The following is a 20132-nucleotide window of genomic DNA, read 5'->3' as shown; positions in this document are numbered from 1 at the left end:
TCGTTTTTTCTCTTCTTTAATGATGTCCCATCAGATGGTGAAGGAAAGAGCCTGGTATGCTGGCCCACCTGCCATTTCAGGAGAGGAGGTCACTGTCCAAGAAGGATTACTCTGACCTAGACAACAATGCATTTATACTTTCTCAAACTGTGTTTATTTATGAACATGCTGTGCATCATGAAAATTCTGCACAACTTAGGGGTCAGTAGCAGCATACCTCATATCTTCCCCACTGTGTTAAGTGCCATACATCCCAGACTTCATCTGTGGCTATTGTGGAATAGCTTATCTTTCCACGGTGGCCTGGAGGCTGTTGTCAGCTTTGCTGATATCCTTTGCTGCTCATTGTGTATGTGAATATTCAGCAACTTTGAAGAGGTTCTCCAGTGTGTGTTGTGACACACACAGAAGCACACTCAGCAAAACAAGTACATCATCAGGCTTCTGGCACATTAAAAAAAACAAAAACAAAACCCAGGATGCCAACAACCCTACATCACAGAGGCAGTTGTAGAGACTGGGGATAATTACATGGGACAGATCTGGACAATTCAACACAAGCTGCAATTTCCAATTTACCCCAAGCATTCACTAGCATTTCTGGAGCAAGAATATATTATTTGAAAGAATTGTGTGATTAGCAGTAGAGCGCTGGCATTTTCGCATGTGGAGCGAGCCTCATGACTTGTCAGAGAAGCTTCTTAACTAGAAGCTAAGCTGCTAATGACAGCGAGTTTACTCTGCCTGGAAATTGGCTACACCAGGTTACAGGAGGATTTGCCAACAGCAGTCGTGTCAGTGTTGGCAGCGTTCAGCCATCAGGCAATGGCGGCATAGGATTTGACAGTGAAAACCTATAGAAATCCATAGGTTCCTGACATTACAAAGCAGACCCGAAACAGATTCCTTTCAGAGTATGAAATGCTTCAGAAGCATTGAAGACATTGATGGCATAGTGCCAATTGTTGGCTTCCCAAAGAGCCAGAAAATTTAAGAAGCATTACAACTTGTTTCCACAAGGCTTAGCGGGGAAGAATAAATAGGAGGGAAATGAGCACCAGATTAGGTTAGAAGATACATCTTGGCAGTGGCACATGCGGTGGTGTGGGAACCAGTGCTCTGGAGGAGTCAGGTCTTGGTTGTTCTACAACAAGCTGAAATGCTGTAGGAAGGGTATTTGCAGGTATGTCTTATCTTGCAAGGTATTATCATATGGACAGCCCACGAAAACAGAGGTAAACACTGGAGAAAAACACACTTGGAAAAGTGCAGCCAAAATAATATTGGCTCCAAAAGTATTTGGATGCCAGCTCTAGAAAATGAGCCCTTAGAAAAGGACTCCCCTAGGAGCCATCCCATGGAGGGAGCTTGGGCTAACACTTAGGTAATTTTCAATTTTTTTTAAAACCTCAACTCATATTCTGGTTTTTACTCAAATACTTTGTTGGATCTGCAAAAGTGCATTAAGGGTCCCAAAAGTCTGTTCTGAGTGACTGTCCACCATCCTTAATGTAATACAATTGATAAAAATAGATGCTGAGCTGGTCATGCACTAAGGAGGAGGCTGTGTTACATGCTTCATGGGCAATGTTACCACTTCTTTTTTTGTTAAGGTTTTTGTTGTACTTTCTTCCTTCCCTTTTTAAAGTTTCTGTGTCCTGTCTTTGTCACCATGATGTGTAAAGTCCTTAGCAATGTCTTTCTGGTGCAGGACAAACTGTCAAGCCATCAAGATAAAGAGAGCTAGGAAGAGTTTGCAGTAGTTTGAGGATCTTTATTTTTTAGCAGAATTCCTCAAGGCTTGTTGGTTGACCTGGCAGGGATTTTTCCTTAGGGTTGGGTTTTTTTTTGTTTGGTTGTTTTTTGGGGGGAGTGGCGGTGGGGAAAGGTGTCTGTTTTTCTTTTTCTCCTATGCAGTAACATTTATCTAGTGTTCTCTGCAGTTTTGATTCCTGTCTTCCAGTATCAACCTGCTTTTTCTCTTACAAACCCAATATCATTCTGCCAAGCACACAGACCGCTAGAAATTAAAATTTCTTTGGTGTCTTTAATATCTGGCCTGAATTTAATTATCTCATTATCCTAGGGGTCTTGGTTTTTTTTAGTTAAGTGTGGAAGTCTTAGAAGACATCTTATTTTTACTCTCTGAAGTACTGTATGCATTCACATGTTTTCTAACCATTTTACAAAAACAGTCTGAGGTGTACATACACTGTCTTTTGTTTAGTTTTGAGGGGGTCTTGTTGCTATCTCTACTATTTCTTGACTGCAGTTGTATTTGTATCTTGCCCTAAGATTGTCTAGTGACTGAAGTGCAATAAGTCATGTTTCCCAAGGCACTGTGGAAGAGCTGGCTAGATTAAATATGTCAGTGCTCGTTCTTCCCAACCCGAAGAGTGTTTCTATGAACCAGGAACTCAGCCATTGGGAAAAAAACAAAGAAGGATAAAGACCTGTGTATTGGTTGATCAGGACACAAGTGGACTTACCACTGAAATGGCAAATGCAACCTATACACTAGAAAAGAGTTGAGAGAGATCAATGCTGTCTTTAAGTCACTGTTAAGACCATTGAGTCTGCGTCTGTTCTGGTCATTCTCATTCAGAGAAAGATGAATTCATAACAGGAGCAGAAAAGACTATGAAGATCATCAGTGATACCAAGATCTTAATTTCAGGGGAGACTGGCAGAGCATGGTTAGTCTAGCATTACAAAGACAAGGAAGAAATCACACTGTTCTGTAAATTTAGCTTGAGGCTAGGAAAGCAGATAAACTCCTAGGAAGAACAACTGTTTGCACAAAGAGACAGAGTTAGTGCAGACAGCTATAAACAAACTGTCAATAAACACAGCCTGGAAATGTATGGGTTTTATTCATTAAAAGAATAGGCGTTTGGAGTCATCTGCTAGTAGAAGAAACCAAACTGAAATCCAGCAAGGGATGGAGTTTGACCAATTTGTGAAAGGGATTTCATTGTTTATGAAAGTGATATAGTTGCCTGTGATAGTGGGAGCCTGAGCTTAGTGAAAAATAAGAACCTTTTCCATCATATGCCTTCATAGCTAATTAATTACTGTTAGGGTTTTGGCTTTTGTAATAGTCTACTATTATGTGTACAAAACTTTGCACACTGGGATGGTGTTCAGACCTTCCACTTGAGCAAAAAACTGAGGTAGGAGTCTGAAGCAGGCTACTTGAGAGAGAAAAAATTCACTGCTCTAGAATGGTCATCATTAGCCAATATGACTCACCTTCACCCTTTTGCATTTAGAAGAAAAATGCTCCTAGTCCGCAACTGTCAGCAATTTTTCTGTCTTTGAATATCAGGAGAAAAAGATCTCCCAATGCTTTTCCTGTGGAATATGCATGTCTCTCAACATCTCTCCTTGAAATGGTCCTTTCAAAACAAACAAACAAAAATCTCTTCCATGCTTTAGTCGTCCATTTCCTTTCTTCGGGCTTCATTGATAACTAGCATCAAACCGAGCAGAGCTTTCTGGCTTTTCAGCCCATGAAACGTCCCTTCTGAAGCAGGCTTATTGCCTGCTGATGGGAGACACTTGCACAGTCACCATGCACCCCAGCTCCTTTGGGAAAGCAATCTATTAATTCTTCCCAAAGCTGTCATGCTAGAACTTAAGTGGTTGATACCAACTTTATCCATCGATGAAGCAGTCTTAGCAATGGATGAAAAGGTATATGCTGCCCTCCACAAACTCAGAGTGCAGAGTTCTTTTGAAATTTTTAACTTCCCAGTTCACAAGTATTCAGAAAAATTACCCCATTTCTTAACTCAGGATGCATTTTCTCTGCTGACAGGGCCCTGCTCAGTTGTTCCAAGACCTTGACTCACTCAAGTGTGCTGGAAACAGCTGAGGGAGAAGCAAAAAGCTTGCACCTTCATGCGAATGCCTACTTTGGATTTAACACCAAATGCCTGGCCCCTAGAATAAGAAGGGCAGTGACTGGTTTGAAGCCACACTAGCTCTCTATACAAATGCTTTGGCAAATAGTTCTGCAGAAAAGTTTCCCTAGAGGTCAGCATAGCAAAGAACATGAAACCAGACTCTGAATTCACACAAGTACTTCTGCTGCAAGAAATCAGTCATCCTCCAAGTGTGCTCAAGGCACTGCCTCTGAGCTGCTGCTCTTGGGACAGATCCCAATTCTAAAAGTAAACTAAAACCATTCATGATCTTCCCCATTCAAACTTACGGGGGAAAGCTAATATTTTTAACAACTTGGTACTGCCTCAGAAGGTGATATGATGATCCCACAGGTAGAGAATTATGCCTCAAAAATTATGGGGATAAAATTATCAGAGGTGCCAAACATTTGAAGAACAGATCCTGTATGATAAGCAATGGGCTGCCTCACTGATTTATCACATTCTTTCCAAAAATAAATGTGGGTAACAGACTAGTTATTCACATGAGCAAAACACATTTTGTTTAAAAAAACCCTTCCCTTCCTTTCTCTTCTTCCCTTGTCATCTTCTTCCCAACTCATCCTTTACCTACCAGTACATGCTGAGGAAACCTCTGGTGACACGTCTACCCAGCCCTGCACTAGCAGAAGGCATCGAACACCCATAACCACGTCCCAGCCTAGGCATTGGCTCTGTCACGTTGTGGGAAGGAGGCATGTGCCTTCTGGTGGGGGTGAGAGCCGTGGATCGTCTCGAGATAAGTGGACCATCCGCACAACTCTGCAGAAAGCAAGTGTGAAGTGTGGTTTTTGAAAGTCTTCTGTGTTCATCCAGTTTAGCTGGGTTGCCACAGGATGGCAACCCCCCGCATCTCTGACACTCGTGAGGCTCAGAGATCAAGGCCTCAGTCTGAAGCAGGACATGCTCCTCAACGAAAGGGTTGCAAACCTTTTGGAGGTGAGCAATACCTGTTCATTACCCCTGGGTTTTATTTCTGCTCCTTGGACTCATTTTTAGAAGCGTCTGACGCGTTTCCTGTGCAAAAACATGCTAAAACACATGAGCCTGAGAACAACAGTACTCCACCAGAGCAAAGGTCCACCTGGCCCAACACTCTGTCTCCAAGGTGGCCAACCATCCCTGTCTAAAGGAGGGCGTATGAGCCGTGCAAGTCTGCTTCCGTCAGGGTCCTGGGGGTGCTCATAGGCCTCAATGGCTGGGCCCGGCCTCCCCTGGGACCCCCACCCTGCCCGTCTCCTGCCAAGGGCCCAGGGGACGTGTCTCAGCTCAGCCTGGGGCCTTCAGTCCCTGCCTGAGCCATGTTGTAGGTGTGCCCGTCCCTGCCCCTGTCTCCTGGATGGGCCTGGCACCTGCGCTGCAGAGAGCTGCTCTCCTGGATGGAGCCCTCCGACCTAGGTCCGAGCTTCTCATGCGGAACTCTGGGCACAGCACAGCATAACTGTTCTGTTCCGTTCTGTTCCGTTTATTCCCTGCACTCACCATGAGTCGAATGACGACGAGACTGTTATTTCCCTGAAATGCCAGGGGGGTTCAGCTCCAAAAAACCCTTGTGAGGACACATAACACAAAGATTACATGTGGAAACAGGACGTTATTTTTATTTTTCTGACTCTGTTTCAGAGCCGATGCTCACAAGCATTAACACAACACGCACGTGCAGCCAGGAGCAGGCTGACGCGCTCTTCAGGTGAGCTTGAAAAAACATCCTTTGTAAAGTGGCAAAGGCAAGTCACAGAGCTACAGAAAGTAGCAGCAAGTGTACAGGCCAAGCGGTCCCTGTGTCCTGAAGAGCGAGAACGTGAAGAATGAGGATCAGGACTGACCACACACGCAGAAGAAGAAGCAGAAGCAGCAGCAGGAGAGGTGTGTCGTACCGTGGGGTATTTTCCAAAGTATGACACGTAGCGATGACAAGCATATTTTTTGCCTTCCAGAACTTGCTCCGCTGCTGTGCTTCTTGGGCAGTGATGCTTGAAAAGCGCTCTCACACCTGCCCTGCGCTTGTATTGCACGCCGGGAGAGCTGAACAGCGGCAGCTCCTGATGGGGCAGCAAGCCTGGAGCCCTTCCGAGCACAGGCTGTTCTGCAGAAGCAAGAAGCCCTGGGGAAATGGAGCCAAGGGAAGAGCAGAGCTCGCTCCCGTTTACAGACTGGCACTGGACAAGAGAGCCTGAGAGAGGCAGGGCACGAGCGGTGCCTTGGAGGTGCAGGAGCAGCAGGCAAGGAGCTAGCCGAAAGGGCCCAGAGGAGCCCGGACAAGGGGCTGTGCTCAGTGCTACAGAGGACAAGAAGCAACCCCCGGGAGCATCCCTTGGAGCCCACCCGGGAGTCAGAAAGCTTCCTCCCCCCGGATGCAGGGCACGAGGGCCACCTTCGTGGAGCATGAGCAGCGGGCACCTAGCCACAATGGCCCAAAGCAGCCGTGCTCAGTGCTGCAGAGGAAGGCAAAAAACCCCCGGGGGCACTTGCTAGGCCACCGTGGGGGAAAAAAAGCCTTCCTCCCCCCAGCTGCAGGGCACTCAGGCCATGGCACAATTTGGACAATGCCCTTAATACCATTCTTCAACTTTTGGGCAGCCCTGACATGGTCAGGCAGGTTGACTGGAATATCATTTTAGGTGCCTTCCAGCTGAATTATTCCTTCCCTTCTTCTTCCTACCTCCTCCTTTTTTTCTAATGTCATAGGGGTGTGTTTTTGCTATCCTGTGGAAATCCAGCTAAACTGGATCAACAGAGACTTTCAAAAACCAGGTCACACATGCTTTATGCAAATTTTTGCTGATGGTCAAAGAAATTTGTAACAAATTTAAGTGGCAGAAACAACTAACCTTTGATTTCTTCTTGCCACTTCTTTCCTGAGTTTTCTTTAAAAATAATAAGGACCAACTGTGATCAGCATTTCTGAGTACAGTAGGAACAATCTGGTTTTATTATGAAATGTTGAAATACTTGTGGGTTTAATCTCCTTTTTCACATTAAAGCTTCAAGATCTTACCATCAAAATTAAATATAATTTAAATTAAAAACATTCCAACATTTCCTTCTGAACTCCATAGTCATAAGGGTACTCGTGTAACTAGAGGTTTATAAGTCATAAACCAAATTTTATAGCAAGGAGCTTGCTCTACACCATGGTCTCTTCTACGTGCTGATACTCTAGCAGAGAGAAGCATTTAATGGACAAACTGTATTGTCCCATTTAGAGTTGTGTATTGCCCTACTGATGACCACAGCCATTCTTGAAGCAGGATGCAATATGTCCTGATCTCTTGATGCAACACAGGGAACCAGTATCAGAAGAGCAACTCCACAGTGGTCTCTGTGGACAGCTGTCCTCCGCGTAGGACTTTGTGGCCTCGTTCATTAACCCACAGTCTAGGCACCTTGTCTATGGATATTTAGCATTTATGAAGTCTTTAGGACATCAATGAATAATATCCATGTTGCATTGCAGATTTAAATCACGCTGCAAAACCAGAAGCAGTGGCACACCATTATTATCTACTTTGTCTCACAAACAAAAAATATTACTCCTCATCTAACAGCACAGGAGCAGCCAAATTCTCCTAGCTTCTTTCATGTTAGATGCAGCATTAAGTCTGTCACAAGCAGCTGAGGGCAACTAGCACCCACCTCCAAGTCATTTCTGACACTCACAGGACTTACAACTGCCCATAGCAAACTGCTATCCATAGGCATGGTACATTATTTTTAACTGCTCTTTTGACACTTCCCCAGGCTATTTCAGTAAGCATTTTGGCATTTATCAAATAAAATATAAGGATTACTGTTTTAGGCTTATTCTTTAGAGATGACTAATATTTAACACATTAGTCTGGCAGCATTTCAGCCAACAAGTCTCCTACTTTGTTTCACTGAAAAAAAACAACCCTTATCTCTTAAGTTTTTCTTCACAAAACAAGTGAAAAGCAAAAATAACTGTACCAGAAGCATACCATGCATGCTGAGCTCAACTGAAGGCAAACACCAATTCATTACTTTCAGGATAGCAGTCAGTGCCTAAAATATAACACTCAGACTGCTGGTTATCATCATGCCTCTACTCTTAGCCAGGACATCCATGAGGCACAAGCTCCATCTTACCATGAGATCCCCTCCTTTGTGCCTGGGACATTGACAACCAACAAGTTGTCATGGCATCAATCAAGGACGAGGTGGAAAACGGACAACTTCTAGCCTTCTCCACTCGTAAGAAGCCTGCCTCCAACCTCTTTTTACTGTACATTCACAGCACAAGCACAGGAGGCAGCATTAAAAACATCAGTGGCTTACAGGCTGCAATTATTTATTGCCCACCCCCTTTCAGGGAGGAATGAGAGCAAGCTCTGTCAAGAGAAAGGCAGAGTGGAGAAAACATAGGTCTAACTACTGCAGGTGCTACCTCACCTGTTGCTCAGACAGTAAGGAAATACCTGAAAATCAGTACTGATATTACCAGGAAGAAGAAACAGACAGTGTGTATCTGGTTTGCAGCTTGGCACCGTCAGTCCTGGGGGCCTCGCTGGCTATTTGTCCCACCTTGCTTTTGGCAGCAGGAGCATGCTCGTGCTTTGTTCCCGTGTCTGATGTGTGCAGTTTTGGTTCCCGCTCCTTGTCTTAGCTCCCAAAGCATTGCAAAGACCACCTGAGTTTCACCTGGCTTCTGGCCAGTTCCCGATTTCTCCATTTGCCTGCCATGTAGTTCCTCAGATGCCCATGGATTATGGCTGCTTCCCATCAGGTGGTGCAGAAATCAGCTTCCTCCCTCCTCTCCTTGCTCTCCTGCCATAAATACAGTCAAATCCAAATAGAAATGGACAAGGAGAAAAAGTATCCGATTGCTACCAAGCTCAATAAATGAACAGATATGTATTTCTAAATCAGTATTTCAGTATGTCTTCCCCCCTGCATTTGCAGCATAACAAACTGGTTCCTAAAGAATCTATAATTAACCTCCAAACACTGCTCAAAGTCACATATCCACAGGCACCCAGGCATGCCATCCAGAATTACCTCAGCAGATGGATATAGTTTTGCCTACCCCGATGCAGCTGCAGCCACCTTCCTAACAGACCTGATGCAGCAAAGGTGGCCTCAACACCTCACTTTATTAGCAAACAACAGATTTTGTTCCCAGACCTGGCAAGCCCCTTGCCGTTCCGCTGGCTCACCTACCTCCATCTGTAAATATCAGGAAGGTGGCTATCCTCCGAACATGCTTTGAAATGGGCACTGTATTGTCAGGGTATTACAAGAAGTGACCAAACTTTTCTTAAAATGTCAGGTATTAAGGAAAATTAAGCCTGCAACTAATGCCAAACCACTTAAGAACTGAGATTTGAAACCACAATTTACAGCATAAGGCATAGAAAAATGACTGAAACTATAATCCTAACAGACTACCTGCTACAGGCTTGCTTTTTTCCAAGAAAATTTCCAAACTGGTTCTCATGGAAAGAACTTTAATGGAATGTTATTAAACATGTATCCTCCTCCTCACCTCTGTTCAGCTAAGTACAAAGGAAACAGTGGAGTGATGAAATACTTACCAGTATTCAGACACTTTTAAGAGCATTCTGGAGTCTGCTTACCTTTAGCACAGTTTTAGGTTGGAAACGATCCTTGCCCCATTCCTTATTTTGCAACACCATGTCATATTAATAAAGCAGAAAAGGGGCAAACGCCAGAATCCTGAATACTGTAGGACAGTGTTACACAAAGCAGAGCACAGACTCAAACAAGCACTAGTGCTACAGAACTACAGTTCACCATTACAGGTCTGCAATGCAACCAACACCACTTCTTTCCTCCTTTTCTCAGATTTGTATTACATTACTCAATTCCCAGGGGCTTTCAAGAATCTCCCACAGGTGTAAATTGTTCTAGAAATTATCTTTGTTTTACACGCAGAAATTATGTCCGCATACACAGTGTAACACAATTATCCACTTTCCGAGTCATGTGTTCCGATGCTATTGGGGTGCAGACAGGACCTCAGTTTTTAACACTTCAGAGTCCGTTGGCAGGGGATGTCCTTGCAAAAGTTGAAAAGCATAATTAGATGCCATGGTTTGGAACCCAATCACTCAGGTTTTCAGAGACTCCCATCTTGACTGCTTTATGGTACATGTACAGCTTCATACACAGTCTTACCAGATCAGTAAAGAAAGTCGGCAATTGCCTTGCGTGAGGCAGAATGAGGTATCAAACAGGAGTGCTACGCCTGCTAATACTGTTACTCGCCCACTGAGTCAGCTGGCTAAATTCTGCCACTGTTGTTTGCATCTGTAAGATAGAACAGTCTTCTGTAAAACTGGAACTGTCCCACTGAAATCCACAAACAACAGGTATCACAAAGTGCGTGCTCTGGGAGTGTTAAATATTACTGAGTGCGATATTAATCAAGAGGATGGTGGAGGCAAATAAATTTTTCCAGCAACTTAAACTCTGGTATTTTTCCATTCTGTGCAGAAGAAAAAAAGGTGGGAAAAAAAGACCCTAGCACACAGAAACCAAATTATATCTTCTGAATATTTTTGCAAAATGGATTGTACCAGTTAGATGGCTGATTAGATCCAGCCACCATCTCTTTGAAAATGAGAAGAGTCTTGGCATCTGTCTGATGCCAGGCAGATCTCAAGTGGTATACATTTCAGTATTTCTTTGACAATGAAGCTTCAACCAAAAATATTCCAGTCTGGTCAATGTATTTAGATCAAAGATTAGCCTACACTCCAGTACTAGCAACACTGACACCTTTCCTACCATTCAATTTTAGTAACAAGCTGAAGCTCCCAGAAAAACATGCAAGATGAGGCTTCTTTCATGAGTCATCTCTTAAAAACATATCCAGTCATTTAAGTTAAAATAACAGCCAAAAATTGGCAAGAGCAAGCCTGGAAAGGAATACAGTTTACACACATGACTGACTATGCATCCATGTGGCTAGAAGTGCTGACGTGTCCGAGAGCAATGGAAGGAAGTTTAGAAATTAAGATGCACTATTAGCTTTCCCTATTCATTTCTCAATTGACTTACCTTCTGATCCAGTTCTGGTACAGCTAAATGTATTATATGCATTCATGTAATATCAGCCATCTCTCAGCTGCTCTGTCTTTTGCATTGGACTACAGTCATGTAGACATCATCTACCCTCTCAGACTCTGGAACCAGAGAATCATTGCAAAGCTTGGTGTCCCAAAAAGGAACCCAAGATTTTCAGTAAGCCTATTTTACATATTAATAGATAAAATATTTGGTTCCTGCAGACCACAAGGCTCAGATACGGAGTCTATTTTATTGTATTATGGTTGCCACTGGAATTGCCAGGGGGATCACTCTGCGTTCTACTCTGATGCTAACAAGATCTCTGTGAATGAGAAAGCACTTCCTGCACACCATGATGCGGTTGCAGAATAGTCAAAGAAAACTGTTGGATGCTACTGTTGTTAAGCTATTGTATGCTCATCAGGAGGCTACAGAAACTACCAAACAGACCACAGATTTCTTAGCTAGCATTTTCAAAAGTCAATTGAATTTTTAATGCTACAAAAAGCTACAGGAAAAAATGCAGTTAGCATAAGAATTCAGTATCAGTTTCATACATAATGGAAAACTGAACTTTATAGCTTGTTACTAATTAAGGCATCTCTCTCTGGTCTGCAGTTTTACAATGCCATGCATTTCACAAAAGGTAACAACAGTACTGCCATTGTTAGGCTAACTTGGAGGGAAATCCCATGGAAGGCTTTGATCCTGCCAACGTAAGAAAGTATCTTCAACTTCCTGGAGAAGAAACGGGAAGAAAAGTGCTCTTGGGCACAGAAGCCCTCTGAGCAGATAGACCTAGGAGCTTCAGACGCAGAAGTAGGGTAAACCAAACATTTCTCTATGATGCAAATGTATCACGCAATTGGAGGACTCTCTCAAGATGTACCCAAATCCTATATACACAATTCAAGCTATATTGCCCGCACATTGAGGAAGCACGCTTATGTTCTCCCCAAGTGTGCTAAAAGAAAATTACTTAGAAAGCATTTTTATTTTATTATTAAAACTTATGTAGGTTGGTTTTTTGTTTGATTTTGTTGTTTGGTGGGTTGTGTTGGTTTTTTAAATCTCACTTTCCATTCTTAGGGGAAAAATACTTCTGGAAGAAGCTTACCTCAGTTTCCCTGTTTTCTGACATTCTTTGTTATAGCAAGTAGGGATAAATTAGCTCTGGATAAAAGGTAGCACATGCATAGTCTCATCTTTTACAAAGTGGCTTTTTATCAGACTGATTAGGTTTAATCTACAGTTTTGTTCACACACATGACAAAGGCTTCTGGAATATGTAGGTTTAACTGCTTGACAACTGGCATCAGCTACAGCAAAGTTTATCAATAATATAGTTATCAATTAACACCGCACAAGCATTTTTAAAAAAATGGAAGTTTATTCATCTTTCAATGGCTCAAATAGCAAATAAAAGGACAGGATAAGGCATCAGCCAAGACAAGTTTCATGTGTCCAGTGGCTTCATAACACCTCAGTTCCTAGTATACAGGTTCCAAAGCAAAGTCATAATGTTAGTGGTTAGACTCCCTGGCCAAATAGACCCAAATGAGTACACAGTAAGATGAAGACTGGCTTATTTGCCAGTTACATGAGTAACTTCAATTCTGCACTTGGCAGTCTACTAAATGCACATACAAAATTCTTATTGATAAATATTTAACATGACAAATATAACTTCTAAGACTTGAGTCCCTAAAACGTCTGTTAGCATGAAAGTTAAATATTTGCTACCTAGTTTGTTTGAGCACATTTTAAACTGTCAGTTATAGGCTTACACATGTATAAAAAGTATAACAGTTTGTGGAATTGATCTAGCCTGTCTTACCCCAGAGGAGTCCAAAACCCTCAAACATTCTGGTATATTTTTAGTTAAGATGCAGCATACTAACTGTGCTAGTATTCTTGCTGTTCTGAAGCAATTGAGGCAGTATGTTTTGTTTGGGGATTTTGGATGCACATGGTAAATGTTTCTGTATTGCAAAGTATGTCTGATTGTTTAATATCAACATTAACTAGAAAAAGTAGCTACAATGTTCCCCATTTGAAAATCATCATAAACTAAACAGTACAAAACCTGCAAAGAGCTTCAGCATAACACACCACGTTCCCATAGCTGAGTATTAGGAACACAAAAGAAATTAACTGATGACACCAGAATTTCCCAGACAACATCTTAACTCAAAACACATTAGCGCTACTGAATCAGCTCCATTCCACCCAACTCCAGGGAGTTAAAACCAAAGGAACATCTAGACAAAAATCTACTCACACAAGGGAAGTTTCAAGGTATCAGCACATTAAGTTTTAAATGACCATTCCAGGCTTAGATGTGCCATGGGCTTATGACTTCAGTCTTACATGTATTCTGACCTTTTAGTTTTAAGATACCATATAGTCTACCAAGTTACAGATGACAGAATACACTCTGTATTATTCACAATACCAGAGTATGGCACACATTTAAAGAACAGACACTGCTAGCAAACAGCTAGTTAGCGAAATCATTCACATAACTGCACTCCACAGAGAGGGCAGTCTTGCACTGATGCACAGGGACAGTCTCCATGCAACAAAGTTGAAAATACACCCTTGATTAAGCAACCTGCTATGTTTAAGTTTTAAAATTAAGGCATATTCAAATGTTTCAATGTAAAAGATTACATCACTCTTCTAGGTTAATCAGGTAATGCAGAACCACATATAATTTTCCCCAATGTAACTGTTCGCATATACATTATTCTTTTCTAATTTGCGTAACTCCATGGGAAAACAACTGCATACCACTTTGTTAGATATCACGTTCACAATTGTAATTTTCAAGGCAACAAAAGACAAGATGAATCGACAACTACCAGTGATAAAAAAGTATGCTTTACAAGAACCCACAAAGTAATACTTCCCCTCTCTGTTCACTATTAAAGAAAAGACTGCCTATGAAACACTACATTCAGAAGAAATGTGAGAAGAATAGGCAACTATGAAATGGACTGAACTTTGCTTCTCTTGAAGCCACATAATTTTTTTTTTCAGTGAATTTGACTCTCAGTGCAGCTCCAATTCATGCTTTTAGTGGTACATTACAATTTCCAACATGTTAGAGTAATTTCAGTCACTTGAGCCTTCAATGGCATGCTTATAAATTATGGTTTTTATTAGTATGGTCAGGGTAGGAAAGGAATTCAGGGTTTTGATTATAAAATGCAACATCTTTCTCTGATCCTCTTAGCTAGGCTTTTTCTTTTCTTCTTCCCATTCTTTTCTTTGCTGTCTTCCATTTTTCTGGCTCTAATTTCTCTCATTAAATCAAAAAACACCTAAAAAAAGATGTAAGAATGTAAATGCAAAATCAGTCAGACATATGAGTTAATTTAAGCTATCACTGATGATAACCATTTCAGTTGTTTAGAATAAAGTCAATTATATTTGTTTGCTCAAACTGGTTGCATATTAATCCAACAAATCTTTCACTGGTTTTGAAGGCCAAGTTGATATGACACAATCCTGCTTCTTTCATGGTACCATAATGTTCCCCTGTCTTCTCATATTTGCTTATGAATCCTGTCAGAAAATTTTCCACAACGGTTGAAACAAGAGTCTCATCACCAATCAAGATTTTTTAAAATGTATTATCTACATCTTAACTGAGGAGACTCAAGGAAATCAGTTTACGTTTCAAGTCTTTTCAGTGATGAGCTGTAAAGGCTGAAAAAGTGCAACATCCAATTCTAGAAACATATTAATGGAGCAGTAGCACACACTGAACATTTCATGGTCAGTATGTCCCATGATGGAAGTCTAAACACAAAGTGACTAGGGGAAAAAAAAGAATAATCAATCAGCATTTCCTTCAAAGCAAAGTTATCAATCATACAACTACATAAACAATTTTTTAGATCAGGTAATCTCAACCGCCATGTTAAAATCTCAAAGTACACATGAACTTCATTTTCATCAAGTGGTTTAGTAGGAAACAATTATAAAGTTGGAGATACACAAATGACTTTAAGATACAAGGTTTACTGTCAGTTAAACCTTTATAATTGGACTGCTTAAAGCTACTTTATGTATTTGAAAAGCAGATCTTGACTTGCAGGAGGTTACAGCAAATAATAATTTCATCTTTATGACTTCATTGTAGGAAATCAGCTGAGCAATTCTAAAACTTTTCTCTCTCAGGGGATGTTCTCTAGATCTATGTCAGGTGACTTGATCCCTTTCTGTGAAACATGGACAGTGCAGGGGCTGAAAAGCTCCTCTGCAGAGCTCAGTTGGTTTTTATTTGCAATTACTTTAATCTTGTATGGACTGCAGCAAAAACATCAACCTTCATTACACGGGATCTGTAAAAAATCAATGTAACTAAACATTTCCATCAAGAAGCAAGATTGCCTTAGACTTCTGAATGTGCACTAAGTTACTTGCTTGTACTTAAATCTGCACCAATGGCAAGATGCAACTGTCAACCTGCTTAAGCACTGATACTGTACTACAGTATTTAGCTCTCTGGGGTACATAACCTTGTGAGAAGATACATAGTGGGTCACCTTTACCAAAGTGAGCGGAAGCCGACTGTTTTCCCCAACTGAGCAAACCATTATTCTGGAATTCAGAGAACCCAGATTTCTTATAGAATAGTAATTTAAGTTCGCATAACAAACCCCGTAACTTCAGATGCTCCAAGTAACTAAAAATACCTGGTATTTACTAATGCCAACAAAGCCTCATTTACGGCCTGTCAAACCTTAATTCTATATGTTACATGCTGATCTGGACCCATAATGCTACCAGCTCCAAAAAAGAAACTTGGAGCAGCATAGCTGCCTACCATGTGTGTGCAAAAGCTATTAAAAATATATATATATACACACACACACACTTTTTTCCTTAGCTGCTAAATGATAGTGAAACAGATTTTGAAGAGCTGGGAATTTCTACATGACTGTAATAGACAGATGTTAACTGCAATCATGCACCAAAACTAAAAGATGTACAAGTTTTTATAACAGCAACAAAAAAAATCAGAGCTGTATTCAACAATGAGACTGAGTTCTGTTGCATTTAATTGACTTAATTTTCTCTACAGAACAGCAGGAAGTTCTCACTGTAGTACTGAACAATCCATTTCTTCAGGAAGACAACTGCCACGAGACAACAGTCAAGTTTAAGATACTGCAAAAGAGAACTCGCATTACAGCTGTCATGCTGTAATTGACAGCTCATATGTAAGGATTTACATTAGAGAATTTTTCAATGTGTGATCAAGTCTCAATAGCTCTGAAAGGAAAGGTTGGTACATTGAACTAAATTGTTTATTTGTTTGCCACACATCTCTTACTCTTGCAGTCTACAAGGATGAGTTATTCTGAGCTCTGTATTCCAAGTCCTCTCCTTCAGAGTTATAGCTGAAACACTTACAACTGATCAATAATTTATCTTCTTGGAGACAAAGATTCTTTGTCTCTTATCTCATGACCTTCTGAACCAGGTTTTATCCCTGATAACTCACGAGGCACCTCTAGGCTGCTCAAAGCTTAAAAGGGTTCATCCATTCTTCATCTAAGCAGCGTACAACACGCATCTGGTTAAACGAGGATAGAGAGGGCTCCAATTCCTCCCTTACCTGCTTTTGTAAGCTGTTTTATTCTGGCTGAGGATCAGACAGCATTCCTCACTGTTCAGAAGCAGATTGTCTTCTAGTTATAGAAAACACAGTAAGAAGTCTAGGCCAAAATAGCTGCCTCAAATTTTTAATATAATAAGGTCTTGCATGATGTCTTGTATAATGACTCCTTGCAGTTTAGCATGGGATAAACTTGTTATGCCCAACATTTTCACTGTTCTACATGAAGTCACTAAGTCATGCACTCCTTGCAAGCTAAAGGAGAAAAGCATTTGATTCAAATTTCACAAAAATAATTGCTAAAACAATGAACACAGAGTATGACCCACAGAAAAGAAGTATAAAGTAAAAACTGATGGAGATATTCTTTGTATTAAGAGGCCAGTTATTACCTTGTCAACATTAGCTCGTGTTTTTGCAGAAGTTTCCACATAGTTAACATTCCACTGATCAGCTCTGTTTTTTGCTTCCTCTACGGAAACTTGCCTTTTATCTTCCAAATCTGATTTGTTACCAACTAGCAAAAAAGGAACATTCTCATCTTCTTTTACTCTTAAGATCTGCTCCCTGGAGGGGGGGTGGGGGGGGGTGGAGAAAGGAAAAGAAAATTAAGCTTTTTATGGAGTACTATTGTTAGAACACAAAAAGAACTCAAACTAAATATTCTTATCTTACAGTGAAAACCCACTTACTCCTTTTATTAAGCTTACGTACCAGTAAAATCTTAAACCTAATTATGACATTATACAGAATGAAGACAGAGACAGATTACTAGTCCTCCAGGAAGGAAGGAGGTGAGTCAGTAAGAAACTAAAAGAGTCGAACAGGATTGGTTTAAGTGAGAATTTATATGTCATTCCTTTTAATAAAGATGAGAGCATTTACCATTGTCTTTATATTACTATTAGTGACTGCCATTTTTAAGCTACCCAAACCTCAGTTTTACATTTGATTTTTTCCTAATAAAATGCATATGCCTTTTTTAAAGCTGATAAAATGGTCTACAGAATACCAAGAGAAAACCTCTTCCTTTCAGGAATCTTTCTCAAGTAAATTACATTCAGTCTCTGCAGAGATCTTCATTCAGTGTACAGATACAAGTTGCACATGCATCAGATTTTTAAGGGCAGATCCTTCTACTGCTTGAACTACTAGGATGAAGGGTTTAAAGTTGCAGATAAAACTCAGTACTACAAATGGTTGGGTACATAAGTCTTCAACACTTAAAAAAATAATGCAAGTTTTCTTCTAATTGGAAATGCATTAAAAGTACCAGGAAAAACAGTTTTCCCAGAAGAGGGAAATTCTTTGGTTTTGTCTCAGAAAGGAGTATAAAGTTAGTAGTGAAATGTAGCCCTTTATCATAGAGCAATTTCTGGAAAATCGACAAAAAGCACAGAGAAACAAATTCCTTTTGCTGGCTGAGGTGAAACCTATTGCCAGATTTAAAGCTGAATGGAGAGAAGCTGAAAGGAGTGAAAATTAACGGATATTCTAAAGGTCCTTGATTTGCTGTATGGCCCGATCCTTCTGCTGTTATAAAAAGTTCTGAATAGCATGCGGTCTTGTGGAAGAAGTCTACTCACAGGGCTGAGAAATTACAGATAGCCCATTATTTTTTTTAAACCAACAAATATATATTTGAGGCAGCTTGTAACACCACATTTATCTCTGAGGTGTAATTAAAGCAACATTCCTCCACTCCCCAACAAATATCAGTGCAAATGTTTTAACAGGGTCTGCAGTTATCCAAAAGTAGTTTGAATAGTCAGTGGATTAGGAAGCGTGGCCAGAAGAAAACTCAGTGCCTCACTGCTGTATCTGTGTAAATAAGACTTCTGCTAAGAGCTAGTAGCTTTAAACACTAATTGTTCAGGCAATGCCAAACAATTTCACCATGTAAAGAGTTAATCTAACAGCAATCCAGATGACAATATTCTCCTTTGAGCCCTCTCTGAAGACTGATATCTCCTAAAAAAGAAATATCTAGTTAATGATATGCCAGCTTGAAATCTAGAACTTAAAATAAAGAAATTGTTAGAGCCAGATCAAGTCTACTCAAAGAAAGACCACATTTTATCAAACTGCCTTTCAAATATTTAAAAGTTTAGTCATTGCAGGTCTGCCTTCTATTAAAAAAAAATTAGTTGGAGCAATGGCATTTCAGAGCACACCAGGAACCCCACTGAAGACCTTGAATAGCAGTAAACAGCTGTCCTGTTGGAGTTCTGCCATTTCAGCAGAACAAAATTCCATGGAAACAATCAAACATCCAAATTCTTCTGGTCACTCTCTTTTATGTCTGTCTCTTAAGTAGTATTCCCTCAGGCTGCTCAACAATGCCAAAGGTATTTTAACTGTGCCTTCAAGAGATACAGGTTACTTTTACACAGAGCAGAAAGAATGTAATTTTTCTGAGTTACATTTTAGCATTTACAGTTCTACAGTTTCAAAGGCAACTTGAAAGGTGCTTTCAGGTTTGGATTGGGGACAGTTCTAATCTCTTCATGGAAGGGATTTTTTTCTTCCATTTTTGCTGTATCAGCATGTATATTGTCAACACTCACCTTTGCTGGAAAAGTAGGACTTTTCTAGAGCCATAGAAGATCATGTACTTTGAAGCATTAACAGAATTTTAAACAGATTTGAACAGGTCATTTTGCACTCTAGGGGAGCTCAACTATACTAAATAGTCCTCCATGATTGACAATACCTAGCATAAGCCTGCAAATCAATTAAGGCCTGCCCCCCCCCCCCCCCCCGAATATATACACACACACACATATGGACACACAAATAAATAAAAGAACACCAGAAAGGGAAACCTCACTTTCTCCCCTCTCCAATACTTCTTCCTCTCTTAGAGATGATATTAAACATATTCTGATACTTAGTGCTAATTAAGCTGAACTGTGACAGCATCTCTGAGAAGCCTTATTTCAGTCGGAGGCAGATAATTTCTTTTTATATTTGTTTCTTTACTTTTCTCTCAGAGGTTATCTCCTCTCCTATTTTGCAACACTTTGAACCAGTAAAAAAATTTTCTTGTCTCTTCTGTCCTTTTTTTAATATAGTGATGAGTGATTTAAATAGGCTCTCTCTCTAAATCAAAATCAAACACCTGTAATATACTCTTGACTGTTCAATAGTCTCTTAGAATTATAAGGGTTTTAAATATGCTGCATGCCTGAAAAGCATCTTAAAAAAACTTATCCTGTTAAATCTTTATTACACCAGAAAGATCCAGTTCCAAATTTTGTTTTCACCACGTTGCTCCCTATTAAGTAAAATACTGACTTTGATGGGAAGGGTGAACACTATGCAGATCGCTATGTGGAACTTTTGTCTTGTAAATTCAAACATTTATATCAGTATCTTTTACAGAGAAAAATTCCATCCAAGCAAAACCAAAGGCACAGATTTACAACAGGCCTTTACACAAAATGCATAGCTACTACAGACTATTCAAAGATACTTCTCACCATTGTTGTTCATAAAAACAC

General features: G+C 40.5%; 1 protein-coding gene across 4 annotated transcripts in view; it reads right to left on the bottom strand.

Moving 5' to 3' along the window:
* Window positions 1-12367: 12367 nt before the first annotated feature.
* RALA (RAS like proto-oncogene A) overlaps window positions 12368-20132 on the bottom strand; it is a 31655-nt gene continuing 23890 nt past the window's right edge. For 3 of the 4 annotated variants that reach the window (XM_049816971.1, XM_049816972.1, XM_049816973.1), the window contains 2 exons: window positions 17022-17196; window positions 12368-14323 (listed from right to left, as the gene is read on the bottom strand). In XM_049816971.1, the coding sequence (XP_049672928.1) occupies window positions 14201-14323; window positions 17022-17196 (298 nt within the window). In that variant the 3' untranslated portion in view covers window positions 12368-14200. Of the gene's footprint in view, window positions 14324-16629; window positions 16703-17021; window positions 17197-20132 lie in introns of all 4 variants that reach the window. The other variant, XR_007508119.1, reaches the window with a different exon arrangement.

This window comes from Accipiter gentilis, chromosome 14, assembly GCF_929443795.1.
Source record: "Accipiter gentilis chromosome 14, bAccGen1.1, whole genome shotgun sequence".
NCBI classification, from domain to species: domain Eukaryota; kingdom Metazoa; phylum Chordata; class Aves; order Accipitriformes; family Accipitridae; genus Astur; species Astur gentilis.
Note: the sequence above shows the minus strand (reverse complement) of the source record. Positions and strands in the feature narration are given on the sequence as shown.